The sequence below is a fragment of the Toxorhynchites rutilus genome, chromosome 2 (assembly GCF_029784135.1).
Source record: "Toxorhynchites rutilus septentrionalis strain SRP chromosome 2, ASM2978413v1, whole genome shotgun sequence".
NCBI lineage: Eukaryota > Metazoa > Arthropoda > Insecta > Diptera > Culicidae > Toxorhynchites > Toxorhynchites rutilus.
The window spans coordinates 26,600,441-26,617,778 of record NC_073745.1 but is presented as its reverse complement, the minus strand read 5'-3'; the positions used below and the strand labels follow the sequence as shown (position 1 = coordinate 26,617,778).

Sequence of the window (17,338 nt, the reverse complement as noted above, 5' to 3'; positions counted from 1 at the left end):
GCTTTTCAGAGGGTGGCAATACTCTCCTGCGACCATTCAACTTGGGGTTCGAATGACGATAGAGACCGTAGTTACCTATTGGTAACTGATTTTTTACCTTTCCGGTCTAGCCAATGAACGGGGAGAGTAGTTCTCATTAGGTTTTCAAATATTCATCACTTGCATCTCCATCATCAGTATGCTAGACGCTAGAAGGAACATCCGAGGAACAACAGTCCTTATGATTCAAAGTACTTTTCACTTTCCACACCTTCTCCACCCTCACCATCCTCGATTCATACAAGTTTTATCATTGTCTCATTCCTGTTTCATCTTACTCTACACGACGAAGGAACGACGAGCGACTCGCCAAATCAGCGCATATCGATTTTCAGCGCCGAAAGCTCTACATCAAAAATGCAACAGCCAAAGATAATGGTGTTTATAGCTGTCTAGTGCTGCACCGAGGACAGTCATCGGGTCTTCAGCAACAGGAACCGGTCCCAAGTGTCAAAAACTATCGCCTCAAGCTGAAGGCCACCGGATTTAGTGGTAAGTTTGCAAGGATGGGATATGTTTAGATGAGATTTCGGATATGATGTTGCTTCATAAGTCGTCTGCTTGTATACTCTGTATACACTGTTTTTCTTTAGCTATAATTACTCTAACTTATGGTTAGAAAATACTGATCACTATAAAAAATCTCTATAAATACACCACTTTTGAGATATTTTTTTAAACAAACAACAAAAAACGCATGACGAAACGAAAAATACCTCTCTAAATTTCTTGATATTAGAATATGTTTGACCTATGTAAAATAAACCCCCAAAAACCATAAAAATAACAATTTATTTGAATGATTTTGCATGAAAGTAAACATAATATTTTTTCAAAAATGATAAATTCAGCTAAAAGACTGATTCCTCAGACCACCCAGATCGAAATTAATGATTGCGGGTCTACAATTTTTTTTTTCTACAAGGAAAAACTAGAAGTGGGTTATGTCTGTGATATAATCGCAAGGTGGACGTAGGACTACCCTGCCCATGTTTGTATAGGAGACGTAAGCGACAAAATAAACAAGATCGACTGTTTCGCCGTTTTGCATTCTACGCAATGTAATACGTTTGCTCAATATGCAAAAGAACAATTTTTGTTCGAAAACATTTGAGCAGTTTTACTGGGGATAAGTCATCAAACCGTTATTAACCATTTGAAGAAGCTTGGATTCACAAAGAAGCTCGATGTATGGGTGCCACACACGTTGACGCAAAAAAAAACATCTTTGACCGTATCGACGCATATGAATCGCAACAAAATCGACCCGTTTCTGAAGCGGATGGTGACTGGCATGGAAAAGTGGGTCACTTACGACAAAGTGAAGCGCAAACGGTCGTGGTCGAAGTCCGCTGAAGCGGCTCAGACGGTGGCCAAGCCCTCATTAACGACCAGGAAGGTTCTGCTGTGTGTTTGGTGGGATTGTCAAGGAATAATCTATTATGAGCTGCTTCCCTATGACCAAACGCTCAATTCGGACCTGTACTGCCAACACTGGACCGCTTGAAGGTAGCACTCATGAAGAAGAGGCCATCTTTGATAAACAGAGGCCGCAATGTCTTCCATCAGGACAACGCCAGGTCACACACTTCTTTGGTGACGCACCAGAAGCTCCGGGAGCTCGGATGGGAGGTTCTTTTGCATCTGCCGTATAGTCCGGACCTTGCACCAAGTGACTACCACCTGTTTTTGTCCATGGCGAACGAGCTAGGTAGTCAGAAGTTAGCCACAAAAGAGGCCTGTGAAAATTGGCTATCCGAGTTTTTTGCCAATAAGGAAGCGAGCTTCTATAACAGGGGTATTATGAAGTTGGCATCTCGTTGGGAACAAGTCATCGAACAAAACGGCGCATATTTGACTTAAAACAGATGATTGTAATTAATTTTATGAAAAAATGAAAATTCAAAAAAAATACCGCAAGACTTTTTTGACAGCCTAATATATATAAAATTCTCGTGTCACGATGTTCGTGGTCGAACTCCTCCGAAACGGCTCGACCGATTTTCATGAAGTTATGCACTGAAAACTTGGTAGGCATGAGAATAGGACGTAAACTATATATGATACCGCTAGGGTACCGATCACTATATGTTTTATACCGATTAAAGTGGTCCTATTCAAAACAAAATGTAAATAATTTTTATTTCTTTTTTTTAAATAAATTTGGCATAAAACTACATGTAACATCAAAGGTTTACCTCCATTTACCATTTTACCATTTACCTTACTTTTTTAAATCGCGATTTTAGTATTTTGGTATAAATAATATTCAAATAATCGACCCGTAGATTGTTTTCTAAAGAGAAAGAATGTCATCCGACCTTGAAACGCAATGCGTATAGTTATGAATTTTCGAGTGACATAAACACGCTTTTAAAACAAAAATTTTAATCGAACTGTGGCTCTATTGTGTGTTCTTTGTAGCAGAATAACACATTTTTTACAGGTAGGGAAAATATTGGACGAAAATAGTCTCTGATAATTATTTTATATTCTGGATAATATTTTGGCTGAAATGCAAGGAGATTAATAGAAAAATAGTTGAGTTGAGTTGAGAGTCGAGGCTATGTCTACTAAGTATTCAAACAGCATCGAATAAACATTTTCATTCAAATTTCAACAATTTACATTGCTTTCGGGTCTGCTAATGACGAAATATGGGTGATTGTTCGATATTGTTACCACAAACATAGCCTTTTTTATAGCCTTACATGGCAGATGGAAACTGTACAACGCATTTTCTTAAAGATTTCACCAACGACTCGACCGCAAGCCTAGGTAGATGTCCAATATATCAACGAATAAAAACTGATAATGACGGACAATCATTCATAAAAATTAACAACGGAGACATTGACACGGAAAACCGTTCAGTAGTGCCATATTCGCCTCAGTTGAGCAAAACATTCGATGAATAGCAACAAATTTGCAACAACGAGATTTATTCCTTTTTTCAATTTACATTTAACGTTCAAGAGAACAAACATTTCAGATTCGTGAATGAAATACATAGGGAATGGAATACAAGAAATGTTTTGTGTTTTATTTTTATTTTTGTCATCGACTTGGCGCTCTATACCTCGGTATGCCAAACACATGAAAGAAAGAGTAACGAACGTTTCAAGTATGTGTAGATCTTTAAAACATTCAAACACACTTACAATACATTAGTTATTTTTTATTTTACAATCAACAAATTCACTAGAAATAATTTTTATGGCAGAACAACGTTTGCCGCGTCAACTAGTAGATGAATATAAGAAACCATTGAAACACTGTTCACATAATAACTATTTTCTGTACACTGTACTGCGATGAACAAAGAGGACAATAATGTTTTTTTGATGTTATAATTACCTTAATTTCAGCATTTGGATTTTCAAGCAGACAATGAAATCAGATGAGTAGTAAAATTAAAATAAAATTGATTCTTAGCATTATAACCCCTCGGATTCGACATCGAATTATTCCACATATTCAGCATTTAGTCATACCGTTGGTGTAAGTCACTCCAGCATATTTATGCGATTGATCGTGATATCGGTAAATCATGTTGCTAAAATTACCAACATTGCAGAATGCCTTTACAAATTCAATTAATTGAAAAAACAAGAACCTGCTGTTCTTATCATATCCCAGGGTATTTTGGAAAAAAGTAATATCATAGACTCGCAATAAATCCAGAGCTCCTTTTCCAGCCATTTCACTAAATTTCTTCCAAACCTTTTTGTTTTTATCCGATAACAACTGAAACTACCGACGGAGACATTTTGATCATTATCGAAAATGTAAATACTAACCCAACAGACAGAGCAACCTGGTGGTTACGTCTAGCTATGCGAACAAATGTTCATTGAAACGATTGTTTATCCGCATAAATAGACGCAAGCGTTTTCCAAATGGAAAGAATATGTTTCAATCCGCAAAATCTCCTAGGCCCTCTTTTTGCCGATAATATCCTTCATCTGAACAGATTATATCATTGGAAATTTGCATGGTTATGCTTGTAGGCAAAAAAAAAACAACAAAATTGCGTTTTCCCAACACTAATGGTGTTGGTGATTACGTCTCCTATGCAAACATGGACAGTGAGCATTCGATAATAGAACTGCTGTTGTTACTAAAAAAAAACACGGCTCTGTTCAGTCCGGCGGCAGAAAAGAAATAGGATTGGGAGAGAAGAGCATCGTGCCATAGAGCATAGAAACATCATGTCACTTCGCAATCACAACTAAATGGATTTCTTCCTCTTCTTATTAAAATATAGAGACTTTAAACGTTTGCAGTTCATTCGACTCTATCCCTGAGAGTGGCCCTTGGGGACAACTCAATCCAAACTTTTTCTCCACCTGCCTTGACAAAGACACTTCATTGTCGTTTGACGTTCCTCAGCAAACCGTGTCCGTTTCAGCAAACATCGAACGACGTTCTTGAAATGGATTTTCGTGCAGGCTTTAGTTTATATATAGAATTGTGATTCCATTAGCCTGTTTCCAAAGCATTGCTTAAGCTATCGAGACAAGTTTTTTTCGGATCAATAATTAATAAGTATATAACTTTTAGACATTTTATCTTTTGAATGAAATTATAACAATCCATTTCGTTTAGCTGGAAAAGAAATATCAACGCTCAAAAAGGAACCGATTTCTCCTCAAAAACATCCAGTACAAATAATAACCAACCCCCCTCCCCCCCCCCCCTCTCGCCAACTAGAATCATCGACCAATTGTGGCATTCGTCAACAAATGATATTAAAACTCCTGCTTTCAACAAACAATATGGATTCTTTGATATGGTGGGATATTTATAATAGTCACCCTAAGAAAAAAAACGGGTCTAATAGTTTGCGTTGTAAGTTGAGAACAAAACTACCACTTTCCACGAAAATCTGAGAATCACTATATCGGTTTGGCATGAAATGGCTGTTATTCTAGTTCACTTCATTTAACTATGTAAATATTTTGTAATCTCTTGAATTAAATTAGGAGTTGAGTACATTATCATTCAAGCTCCAACGTATTGCAGAACGCACATGAACTTGTAACCTAAGGGCAAGCTTGTCATACAGTAAAATTTCTGGAGCATGTTTGGACATGAATTTGATGATGACTTCTTTCGTGTTAAATCGCTGTTCACGTTTTTTTACTTGCCGAATTTTTCATATTGTACTTTTGGTACTTTTTTATTTTCATCTTGTACACACTCATCGTCTTGTTGAGATTTTAAAATGTACAACAATAATATTTTCTACAAAGTTATTAGCCATTCTCAGGGTTACCACATATACAGAATATTCTGTATTTTACAGATTTTTTACCAAATTACAGTCAAATTACAGACTTTCTGCAAAGATACAGATTTTAAAGATATTTTTTTTTAAATTCAAATTTAAATGTTAAATTGATTACAGTTCTTTTTGTCTGTCTACATTCTTACTAATAAACTTTGTTTTTTATCATTGAGTCATGAAGATATGTACACTGATTTATAAAAATGTTGACCCATATGGAATGCCACCTCACTTTATTTCCTTTATTTCCATTTTTTCCGTTAGTTTTTTGATACATATGTTTTCTGCTAAAAATACAGAAATATAGATTTTTTCAGAAAATATTACTGGATCAAATGTGGCAACCCTGGTCATTCTGATAACAGGGTGGTTCACGTAACACAACTTATGGAGCATCTCAAATGTTTCAAATAAGAACATGTGTTATTCTATAGGGGTTGATATTCAGACCCCGTCGACCCCCAAAATTAATTTTCGTTTCTGTCGACCCCTGGGAAACTGAAATCGACCCTGGGGGTCGATATTGAGCGATTTGAGAAACACTGATGTAGAAGATAGTTGTACCAACCAAGCTACAAGAAGAATTTCGACAGTGAATTGAAACGGGATGTTGAATTCTCGGTACTTTTTGGCAGAATGAATAGTTCATAGCCACAAATCAGATAAGAAACGCAATGATTATGGCTTTAAAATTTTTTGGACTTTTTGACTTTAACTATTGTCCTCTTTCTGTATTCAAAAATTTAAATGTAGTCTAAGTCAAATAGAATGTAAACTATAGTTTCCGTTGAAAAAAATTAGTGAGGCAATAAATGAATGTATGAAATGTAATCGCACGTTTTAATGCTTTCATGTTCGTGGATAAATTTGCGCATAAGCTTCAAATTAAATTAACGCGAAAGATGTGGTGGAATACTCAAATATTCAAACAAGAAACAGTGATTTCTTACTGCGCAACTTGATCAAAAAAAGCTCCCGCTAAAGATCACGAGTTACACAGTATTCAAAGTCACATACATTCATACGCTCCATATTTCGGATTTAGGATTAAATTTCCATTCCAATTTTAGCAACAATTCAAAAATTTCAGTTACCAAACTTAAACTTCAGATTATATTACCCAATTCTGAATTCAATTTGGATTTTAGGTGCAATAAGCAGATTCCTGATTTGGATTCTTTATTAAGAATCGCGGACGACTTAACTGTATTTTTTCTGCAAAAAGGATCAAACTGTTTATTGTCAGAATATATAAAATAAGCCGTGGCACCCGTGGCCGAGTGGTTAGCGTCTCACATTATCATGCCGGGTGTTCGGGTTCGATTCCCGTTCTGGCCGGGGGATTTTTCGTCAAAGAAATTTCCTTCGACTTGCACTGTGGTCATGCGTATTCAAGAGCTTGCCCCTCGGAATACATTTAAGTCGTGTTATTTGGCTTAAGAAATCTCGACCAAGTATTAATAAATGACGCTAGTTAATGCATACGTTGAGACGGCAAAAGTTCCACAAGGGAACGTTAACGCCATTCAAGATATAAAATAAGCCGTATTCGTTGAATCGTTGTTAATCACCTAGAAAATATTGTTTTATGTGTTTAATTTCAAAACTACAAACTGCTCGTCTACTTTTGCGCCAATATAATTTCGGAAAAGCTTTCTATCATAATTTTAGTCTCTATTGAATTCTCCTATCATTACATACGAGCCCATATGTGTCTCGGGAATTTCAAAATTGTGAGAAAAAAAAGCATCATATCCATTCATCCGAAATTGCATCGACTGCACTATCATCGCTCCGTTGCAATCAACGGACCAGACCGGCACATAAGAACCCACTTTCCCATTAATTCATTTCCTCCCATATTCATTTTTCTCTCTCCCCCTTTTTTCCAACCCAAACCAGACAACGCCAAAATCGACTGCAGCAAGAGCCAAAATACGTTGCTATGCCGGGGAAAACGTGGCGATAAGCTCATAGCGGCTGCCCTCACAGCGCCATCGGCCGTACCATCTTCCGCTGCCGCTGCCGCGTCCGCCGCAGCCTTTACCACTGCCGACTCGCTAGGATTCTCCACGCTGGTCCCGGTGCAGATCGTTGACCATCCGGTCAATGCAGTGGTTAATGAGAGCGCGTCGGCGATTTTTAATTGCGGCTTCCAAACGCTCTCCAACGAGACGGCATTCGTTCTGCGGTGGCGCAAGGATGGCAAGGTGATCCGGAAGTGGGACAACGGAGCGGCCGATCTGGACGAAGGTGGTGGTGTTACCGAAAGCTCTATGTTTCGGGACGATGGTGAGTGGTGATGGTTTAGATTTTTATCGCGTCCCCGTTGTCGCTATAGCGGTTGTTCACTTTTCACACAGCTCGAATCTACGTGGACCGAAACAATGGATCGCTTGTGTTCACTTCGGTTATCGCCAGCGACGAGGGCAGCTACGACTGCCAAGTGTCCAACAATGGGAGCGAGATCCTGGTGACTTCCAACTCGGCCGAGCTGCAGATAATATGTAAGGCCGAAACAAAAGCTTGCACACTGTTACTCTGTCATTCTATTGTCTACTTCAACTATTCCAGCCAATCTACGCTTCACGCCAAAGCCACCAACGTCCAAAAATCTAGAGTTGGGTTCCGTCACAAAAATACACTGTAAAGCACAGGGAACACCCACCCCAACGGTGCATTGGATTAGCGAGAGAGGCGGCAAAACCACCGATCTGCCCGAGGCAGTGGAGGACGTCAATGGAACGCTGGTGTTCCGCACCGTAACAACGGACCATCGCGGCAACTACACCTGTGTCGCTGCCAACGCTCAGGGGGAAATCAGCGCTACGGTGGCGGTTACTGTGGTCGTGGCGCCCAAATTCGAAATCGCTCCCCAGGGATCGATTCAGGTGGCGGAGATGGGCACTGTTTTCATTCACTGTGTTGCCACCGGAGACCCAAAGCCAACTATCCAGTGGGATAAAGATTTGCAGTACTTGCACAGCACGAACCAATCGGAAGAGGAAAGATTTCGGATCCTGGAGAACGGAACGCTGGTACTGATGGAGGTACACCTGGAGGATGATGGGAAGTATGGTTGTACCATCGGGAACAGTGCCGGATTGAAGCGGGAGGAAGTTCATCTGATCGTGAAACGTAAGTCAATCAACTTTTCAAATTGACGATTCATTTTTGACAATTATTTTTACAGCCGCTGACAGTATGCCACAGCCGGAGGAAACCTCCGAGGACGGTTTTCTAATCACCCGCGCAGTGCTCATCACAATGTCCGTTGCCTTCGCGTACATCATCCTGGTGGTAGGTCTGATGCTGTGGTGCCGCCATCGTCGGGCCGCTCGCAAGGCTCGCCTCAACATGAGCGAGAAAGAGAATGGCGATGTTGATATGAAGAACTGTGAAATCGAACCTTGTCTTCCGGAGAAGGAGGCAAAGTCATCGAAGAGCTCCTCCAAAAAGTCGGGTCATCAGAAAACCGGTTCCAACGGTGACGGACAGGACAAGAGTGACGATACGGTCAACTCTAACAAATCAAAGAAGTCGAGCAGTTCATCCTCGTATCTTGATCAGTTGTCGGTCTCACGGACCAGCGTGATCGATATGCTGCAGATTGGAAAATGTGACTTTGGAGATGTTTATGTGGGAAAAATCAAGGAGAATGACTGTAGAACCGCAGTTGTGAAGGAGGAAGTGCTGCGGGAGCCAGCGACCGGGGACGAAGTGGTGCACGCCTCAGCTGAAGTTGCGCTCGAAGATGAAAAGATTACGAAGAAACCCTCCAATGAAGAACTGAACGAGATCAAGCCCGAGAATGATTACAAGTTGGTAATGGTTAAAGCGCTCACCAAGGTGAAAGACGAACATTGCTGTTCGGAGTTCCGGCGACAGCTGGATCTGTTCAGAACTGTTTCACACAAGAATGTGGTCAAACTATTCGGACTGTGCCGGGATAAGGATCCCCACTACATGCTACTCGAGTACACCGATTGGGTGAGTAAGCGTATTTTACACAAAATAGAATAACTGTCTGATATCGATTCAAACTTCAGGGTGACCTCAAACAATTTCTGCTCGCCACCTCTCCGAATACTCCTCCGAACGGAAGTGTAGAAACGACAGACGCCGCCAAGCCACCCCCACTCAAGGTACCGCAGATTCTAGCGCTCGCTCACCAAATTGGACGAGGAATGGACGCCATCTACAAGGCACGCATCATACACAAGTAAGTTTCGATGCCTGTTCCCATTATTATCTACTAGCTAACCCGGCAAACTTCGTCCCGCCCAAAATTGATTTTTTTTATATGAATGAAAGTATTTCATTCACGTTTTCTTACCAAGGGAATTTTCTTCAAACATTATAACCGAACATAATTTATTAAAAACTCGCCGACCCGGCAAACTTCGTCCCGTCCAAAATTTATTTTTCGTTATCACATTCACGTTTTCCAATCACAGAACTGTTCATCTTTTTTTTTTAGGCAGATTTATCTCACTTCTTAACTAGGCGAACCTAGCCAGAATTTTCACCTGCCCCCGGGCTTCTGAATGCCAAAGGGGGACTAGGCTCTGCGGAATGCACGTATCTGCATGCTCGTGCTGTTTTAGTCCTGACCGAGGAATTGTCGGACAATCGTGCAGGTGCTAAGGATGACCGACTTTTGGATGCCGGCCAATTCCTTCTCGATGTTCAACACCTTTAGCGCTTCCAGAAGTGTCTTCGGGATAATTCCAGTTCCAGAGAGAACGACTGGAACAATTCTTGGGACCTCCCTTAGCCCCCACAGTTCCTTGAGCTCCACGGCCAATGGTCGGTACTTGCAGATTTTGCGACCGTGGGTCTCCTCCAGATTCTGGTTCAGTGGAATAGCGACATCGATGATGGTGACTTTGCGGTCGCTCTTGTCGTAAACCATTATATCTGGCCGGTTGTGGTGGATCGAGAGGTCGGTCAGAACAGTGCGATCCCAGTACAGCTTGAAACGGTCATTTTCCAGGACAGGTGCAGGCAGGTACCGGTAGTTTGGTACGTTGTCTTCCAGCAGAGCACTTTGGAGCGCCAGTTGTCGATGAACAATACGGGCCACATTGTTGTGGCGCTCGGTGTAGGCTGCGTTGGCCAAAACGGGACAGCCTCCCATAATGTGCTCTATGTTTTCACCTGGTTGATGGCACATCCGGCAAATGTCATCAACGTCTTGATGCCAGACGTACCGCCTGCAGTTTCTCGTCGGCATTATCCTGTCCTGGATGGCTATCATGTCGGCTTCTACTACTGAACTCTCTCACCACGCGTTAGCCACAGATTAGATGCGGCCTTGTCGACGTGTGGCCGGTCCAGTTGATGGGGGTGGGCACCATGCACTGCCTTCTGCTTCCAAGCTGCAATCTTCTCCTCCACTGTCTGCAGATTGCAGTTTAGTTGGTACTCCGCTTGCGCCAAGTGCAGAGCGCTGTATCTTCTGTCGGCGGCGCAGACAGCCCGGTATAGCGCGTTTTGGTTGGCGCGTTCTGCGAAGTACTCGCGCAGTTGTTGTACCTGGGCAACACACAGTGCAGATATGTCGACTATTCCAAGTCCCCCTTCTTTGCGTGGCAGTGAAACTCTCTCCAGTGCCGATTGAGGATGGTGCATTCCGGCCTCTTTGAATGCTTTCCTCATCCTCCTCTCAAAGTCCTCTAGGTCAGTTTTACTCCATTTGACTACACCAAAACTGAAGGTCAGCAGGGGAACCGCGAATGTGTTGATCGCGCGTACCTTGTTCCCCGCGTTGAGGAAAGTCCTCAGGACACAGTTCACTCGACTCAAGAACTTGTCTCGCAGCTCCGTCTTGATGTCGGAGTGGCGAATCCCGGTGAGCTGTCGGAATCCAAGATATTTATAGGATTCGCCACGAACCATGTCTCTTATAAACTCGCCGTCATAGACCTCGTAGCCTCCGGATTCGGTAAGCTGCCCTTTCAGCAGATGGACACAGCGGCACTTGTCGAGGCCGAACTTCATACAGATGTCCCTGCTTATTTCTTCGACAACCCGGATAGCTACACCTAAAGGGTGTGTCACATCAAATTGCATCACGCAAAAAACGCTGTAGAAATTCGCCCAGTAGACCGATACTTTTGAAAATTTTAGACAGTAAAATAAAAACTATTAAACAACTTTTGGCATTTTCTTTTTATTCATACTTCGAGCCCAAGCCCGTATGCTTGCACCTTCCTCTTTATCCCGTCCATAAGGTTCTGTACAACGTCAGGTTGTAGTTTTTTTTGAACAGAAATCCATTTTCTCTTGAAGTCCGCCTCCGATTTGACAACTTTTGGGTTCTTCCGGAGGGCCTACTTCATAATCGCCCAATATTTCTCTATTGGGCGAAGCTCCGGCGCGTTGGGCGGGTTCATTTCCTTTGGCACTAAGGTGACCCCGTTGGCTTCGTACCACTCCAACACGTCCTTTGAATAGTGGCACGAAGCGAGATCTGGCCAGAAGATGGTCGGGCCCTCGTGCTGCTTCAATAGTGGTAGTAAGCGCTTCTGTAGGCACTCCTTAAGGTAAACCTGCTCGTTTACCGTGCCGGTCATCACGAAGGGGGCGCTTCGCTTTCCGCAAGAGCAGATCGCTTGCCACACCATGTACTTTTTGGCAAACTTGGATAGTTTCTGCTTGCGAATCTCCTCCGGAACGCTGAATTTGTCCTCTGCGGAGAAGAACAACAGGCCCGGCAGCTGACGAAAGTCCGCTTTGACGTAGGTTTCGTCGTCCATTACCAGGCAATGCGGCTTCGTCAGCATTTCGGTGTACAGCTTCTGGACTCGCGTCTTCCCCACCATGTTTTGCCTTTCGTCGCGGTTAGGAGCCTTCTGAACCTTGTATGTACGCAGGCCCTCCCGCTGCTTGGTCCGCTGGACGAATGAACTTGACAAATTCAGCTTATTGGCGACATCCCGGACCGAACTTCTCGGATCGCGTCTAAACTGCTTAACTACGCGCTTGTGATCTTTTTCACTGACGGAGCATCCATTTTTGCCGTTCTTCACCTTCCGGTCGATGGTTAGGTTCTCGAAGTATCGTTTTAGTACTCTGCTGACCGTGGATTGGACGATTCCCAGCATCTTACCGATGTCCCGATGTGACAACTCCGGATTCTCGAAATGAGTGCGCAGAATTAATTCACGACGCTCTTTTTCGTTCGACGACATTTTTCCAAATTTACGAAAAATTTACAGTGAAGCATGGCCAACGTGATCTATACACTCTTATCTGATTATAAGCGAAAGCTGAAGATATGATTCCTAAAAATTAAATTTCTACAGCGTTTTTTCCGTGATGCAATTTGATGTGACACACCCTTTAGACGCTGACGTGAATCAGCGTAGACCTTGAGATCATCCATGTAGAAGGTATGGGTCACTTCTTCGTGGGCGCCGTCGCCATACCTTATTTTATAGCCATGACCGTTTCTATTGAGCGTCCTAGCGTGAGGGGTTCAGTGCCAGACAAAACCAAAGCGGGCTGAAAGAGTCGCCTTGGAATATCCCCCTCTTTATCTGCAGCGTTCTAGACTGCAACACATTTTCCCCATCACTGAGGTGCAGAGACGTACTCCACTGCCTCATCGCATGCTGCAGGAACCTAACGACGACGGGATCAATTTTGTAGAGCTCCAATACCCGGACGAGAAACGAGTGAGGTATGGAGTCATAAGCCTTCCTGTAATCGATGTAGGCCATACTTAGGTTCCGCTGGTTATATACCGCCTGGCCGACTATGGCTGCGTCGATGATGGCCTGGTCTTTGCAGCCATGCGTATTTTTCCTGCATCCTTTCTGCTCTTCTGCGATGATGTGATGCTGTTCGCAGTGAGCAGAAACTTTGGCGGTAATTATGCTGCTCAGTATTTTGTACAGACTCGATAGGCACGTTATCGGTCTGTACTTTGATGGGTTCAATGTGTTGCTGTCTTTCGGGAGGAGGAAGGTGACGCCACGGGTGGCGAATTCAGGAAGGTTGTGTGGGTCACGTAGCACCTTGTTGAAGCACTCAGCTATCTTTGGATGTGCGACGGTCAGCTTCTTGTGCCAAAAGTTCTGGACACCATCGAGGCCCGGTGCTGCCCAGTTCCTCAGGTACCGCGAGGCTTCGCGGACATCGTTCTCTCCGACGATGATAGCTGGCATCTCTCCAATTTCACCACAACTCTCCTCCTCCCGTCTTAACCACATTTGCCCTTCGCGATGTTGTACTGGGGTTTCCCAAATACCAGCCCAGAAGTTCGTCACATCGCTAATATCTGGCAAACCTTCGCGGTAGTCGGGCTTCTCGTCGCTAATGTGGTCGTAGAACGCTTTTTCGTTATCTCTGAACATCCGATTTTGTTCCTGGCGCTTTGCAGAGTCAGAGTAACGTTTCAGCCGTTTAGTTAGGACGCTCAATTGCTGTACCAGTGTGTCGAGTTTTTCCGTCAGCTGGTGAGCTCCCAGCTGGCGAAGTTCAGTAGGCCGCACGATCACAGCAACTTGGCGACATAATTTCACCGATCTGCTGCCTCTTTTTTACGCCATCAGTCTTCCAATTGCGGCGCGCTTGTTTAGAATCCGTTGCTCCAATCTCCTTCGCCATGGAGGCTCACGCCTTTCACGGAGATGTTGGAGCAGTCCGCCTCTTGGCCTAATACGGTATCCTAAACTTTTGGCGGTCGCCACAGCAGCACAGTAAACTTTCAGTTGCAGCTCCTCCATGTTCTCAGTATCAACCAAGTGCAGCGGAAGAACGTGCTCGTTCATGAGCTTTACTGCACTTGTCAGCCTGCGGGAATGCTGCAACTTCGGGATCCTGGGGCGCGACAAAGGGTCCGTGTCGCGGAACTGTGAGATCGCCTCGTCGTAATGGAAGACCAGATCGCGTAGTAGTTGTTGATCTGGCTGTGGATCTTCCGGCTCAGGGGGTTGTTGTACTGTGGCCTCCACTGGTGCTGATTCGCGTGCCCCACTCGCGAATGAATTGCTCAGCCGTACTGAACTTCGTCTCGACACATCGCTTGCTCTGCTTGTACTGGAGCTTAGTTCTCTCTGCACCTGCTGCTTGATCTCGTCGACTTGCGTTTGGGAGAGCATATTGTTGCGTACAATCGCTCTACGCCTCGCGTTCATCGCGTTTTGGTCAAGCCTCCCGACGAACTCTGGATACGCTTCCTCGAACATTGCGAGTATTCGAGGGCGACCGCTCATGTCCGTCTCCAAAGCAGTGCAGATGTAATAGGCGCGGATCACGAATTCATTCATTTCGTGTGTCCACATGATCCGTCGCCTAGTAGTACCCACAAGTGTGGACGACTGTCGTCTGACAGTCGCAACACGCCTCGTAGGCGCAGCGTTTCGTTGGTGATGTCGATGGCTGCTGTTTCCGTGTGGCGGTAGCTCTTCGGGTTGAACCCGGCTGGTGGCCCGCTCTTGCACATCGCCCTCCAGCCGCTGGCCGCTCGCTCTTACGCCCGTTCCAGGACCAGCTCCAGTTCGGGGACCCACATCTTTTTTTTTTTTTTTTTTTTTTTATATCTGTATTATAGTGACTTTCAACTCATTTGGCTGGTTCGTCACTTTTACTTCCATTTTTGGAAGAATGTCGGGAGTGAGAATTGAACTCGTGACCTTCAGCGTGAGAGGCATGGATGTTACCACTACGCCAGATCGCCTCCCATTGATTGATCTTCTAATCTACCCTTTAAAATTATTTGCTACCATAAATTTCAGTACTTCTAGCAAAACTCGACATTACAATATCAGATTATTTTCAGACACAATTCTCGTCCAAGATTTTTCATCCACTTGTAAAAAAAAACCATGTTTCTCAGTTCCATGGAATAAATGTTTGATACAGAAAATATGATAGAATGAAGAAAGCCCTAAATTGGACAATTCCTTTCTCGAGTTTTGCTCTTATCAACACATTCGGCGATCCATTTTTATTTATATAGATAGAAGACGATACAGGAGTGCGTTTTATCACATTAAAATCTATTTCCACTTTCGAACGAAGATCAATTTCGTCACCGAGAACATCAAATGGTTTAACAACGCTTGTCAATATGTAATTGTAGAACACATGCGGATTGAATTTTTCGAATTTTCCCATTTTATTTCAGAGTTTTCCGAAAATTTTCAATTGTTTGGTAGGAATATGTTTGGTTGAAATTAGAGATGGGCAAATCAGCTCATCATGGTGAGCGGCTCAGAGCCGTTCAGCTCATACAAGAGAGCTGCTCATTTGGAACAGCTCTTCAGCTCAGTTGAATTCTGCGGTTGTCCACACAATTGCATAACTACCATGGGACATTTTATAGTGTGCATTTTCATAAAGGACGGAAAGCAAAAAAATAAACGAATTTAATATATACTTGTACACAAACTAAAACTAATATGAATTCTAATAATATGATATAAAACAAAAATTGAATGCTGAAATCCAACATAGAAGATGCTTAGGATATGCTGAACTTAAACAACAGAAAAACCAGCAGTAGCCAAATAAAATGCCTTCAGAAATATTGGCCGACACAACGTCTTTTGATAAAACTACCGAGATATTTTTTGCATCCAAGTATACAAAAATAAATCCACTAATAGGCGCAACGAGAAATAATTCTTCGCGATGACAAAGGTAACAAAAAGACCATTATCAATCATTAGCATTTATGCCGGGTTGTTTCTGAATTGTTTTGATTCAGCACACGGAAATAAATTTATGTGTTTCAACAGTCATGTTTAAATAACAATATAATATAGTAATTTCATTTACAAGTATATAATAATGTTTATTATTTTGTTTGGTAACGAACGATTTAATATCTTCAAAACAAAAACCTTTTTCCTATCTGGCATCTCTGCTAAAGCTAAAGAACGAAGAGGGACACACGAAAACAAACTGACGTTATATCATAAAACGCGGGAGACGAAAAATTCTTTCGCGTCTCAAAATTCACACTCTCTGCAGCTTTTGCGCTCCACAGCTATGCAGCTCAGCAGCTCAACAGCTCAGCAGCTCATCCGCTCAGCAGCTCATCAGCTCAACAGCTCAGCAGCTCATCAGCTCAGCAGCTCAACAGCTCATCAGCTCAACAGCTCATCAGCTCAACAGCTCAGCAGCTCATCAGCTCAACAGCTCAGCAGCTCATCAGCTCAACAGCTCGCAGCATCAGCTTTTTTTATGAGCTGATGAGCTGCGTTGTTTTGATTGCGAACCGATCCGAATCCGCTCACTATAATGAAGCGATTCGAATGAACAGCTCATGAGCGGATGGCACATCTCTAGTTGAAATATGTGCATTATTTTTATGGGACCCCCTCTCCTTCCCAGACGAGGAAGGGGTGTCATACCATCATAGAAACAATTCTTGTACCCAAGAAACCACACATCCGAACTTTGGCTCCATTTGCCTGATTAGTTCTCAAGTTATGTAGAAGTTTGTGTGTCATCTGTTTAGCAGCCCCCATTTCGAGAGGGGGAGCAATGTCGAACGTCGAACTACCATAGAATCGTTTATCGATCCCTAAAACCTCTATATACTAAGTTTGATTCCATTTGTTTCAATAATTCTCAAGTTGTTCAGCATAAAGCCTCCCCCCCCCCTTATAGAGAGGAAAAAAGAGTGTCAAACCACCATAAAAACATTTATTGCTCCCTAAAACATCCATATGCCAAATTTGGTTCCATTTGCTTGATTAGTTCTCAAGTTATGCAGAAATTTGTGCTTCATTTATATGGCGCATACCCAATGAGGTACATATAGAGGTGGAGTAGTAGGCGAAGTGTATCTGTATTAGCAAGCAAAATATCGTGTCGTAATCAAGCAAACCATTTGTCATGACAATTGTCATGCGAAAATGCGAAAACAGAATAGAAACTGAGAGAGGTTGGCATCACATCATGCCTCATAACGTATGTTTCTATTCTGTTTTCGCATTTACGCATGACAATTGTCATGACAAATGGTTTGCTTGGTCGTAATTATTTGCA

The 17,338-nt window shown here is 43.0% G+C and overlaps 1 protein-coding gene across 1 annotated transcript in view; it reads left to right on the top strand.

The window, feature by feature from the left end:
* LOC129765615 (tyrosine-protein kinase-like otk) overlaps window positions 1-17,338 on the top strand; it is a 191,195-nt gene that overhangs the window by 162,364 nt on the left and 11,493 nt on the right. Inside the window, exons 9-14 of the mRNA XM_055766027.1 lie at window positions 332-531; window positions 7,232-7,621; window positions 7,693-7,836; window positions 7,904-8,467; window positions 8,523-9,319; window positions 9,379-9,551. Coding sequence (XP_055622002.1) covers window positions 332-531; window positions 7,232-7,621; window positions 7,693-7,836; window positions 7,904-8,467; window positions 8,523-9,319; window positions 9,379-9,551 — 2,268 coding nt within the window. The remainder of the gene's footprint in view (window positions 1-331; window positions 532-7,231; window positions 7,622-7,692; window positions 7,837-7,903; window positions 8,468-8,522; window positions 9,320-9,378; window positions 9,552-17,338) is intronic.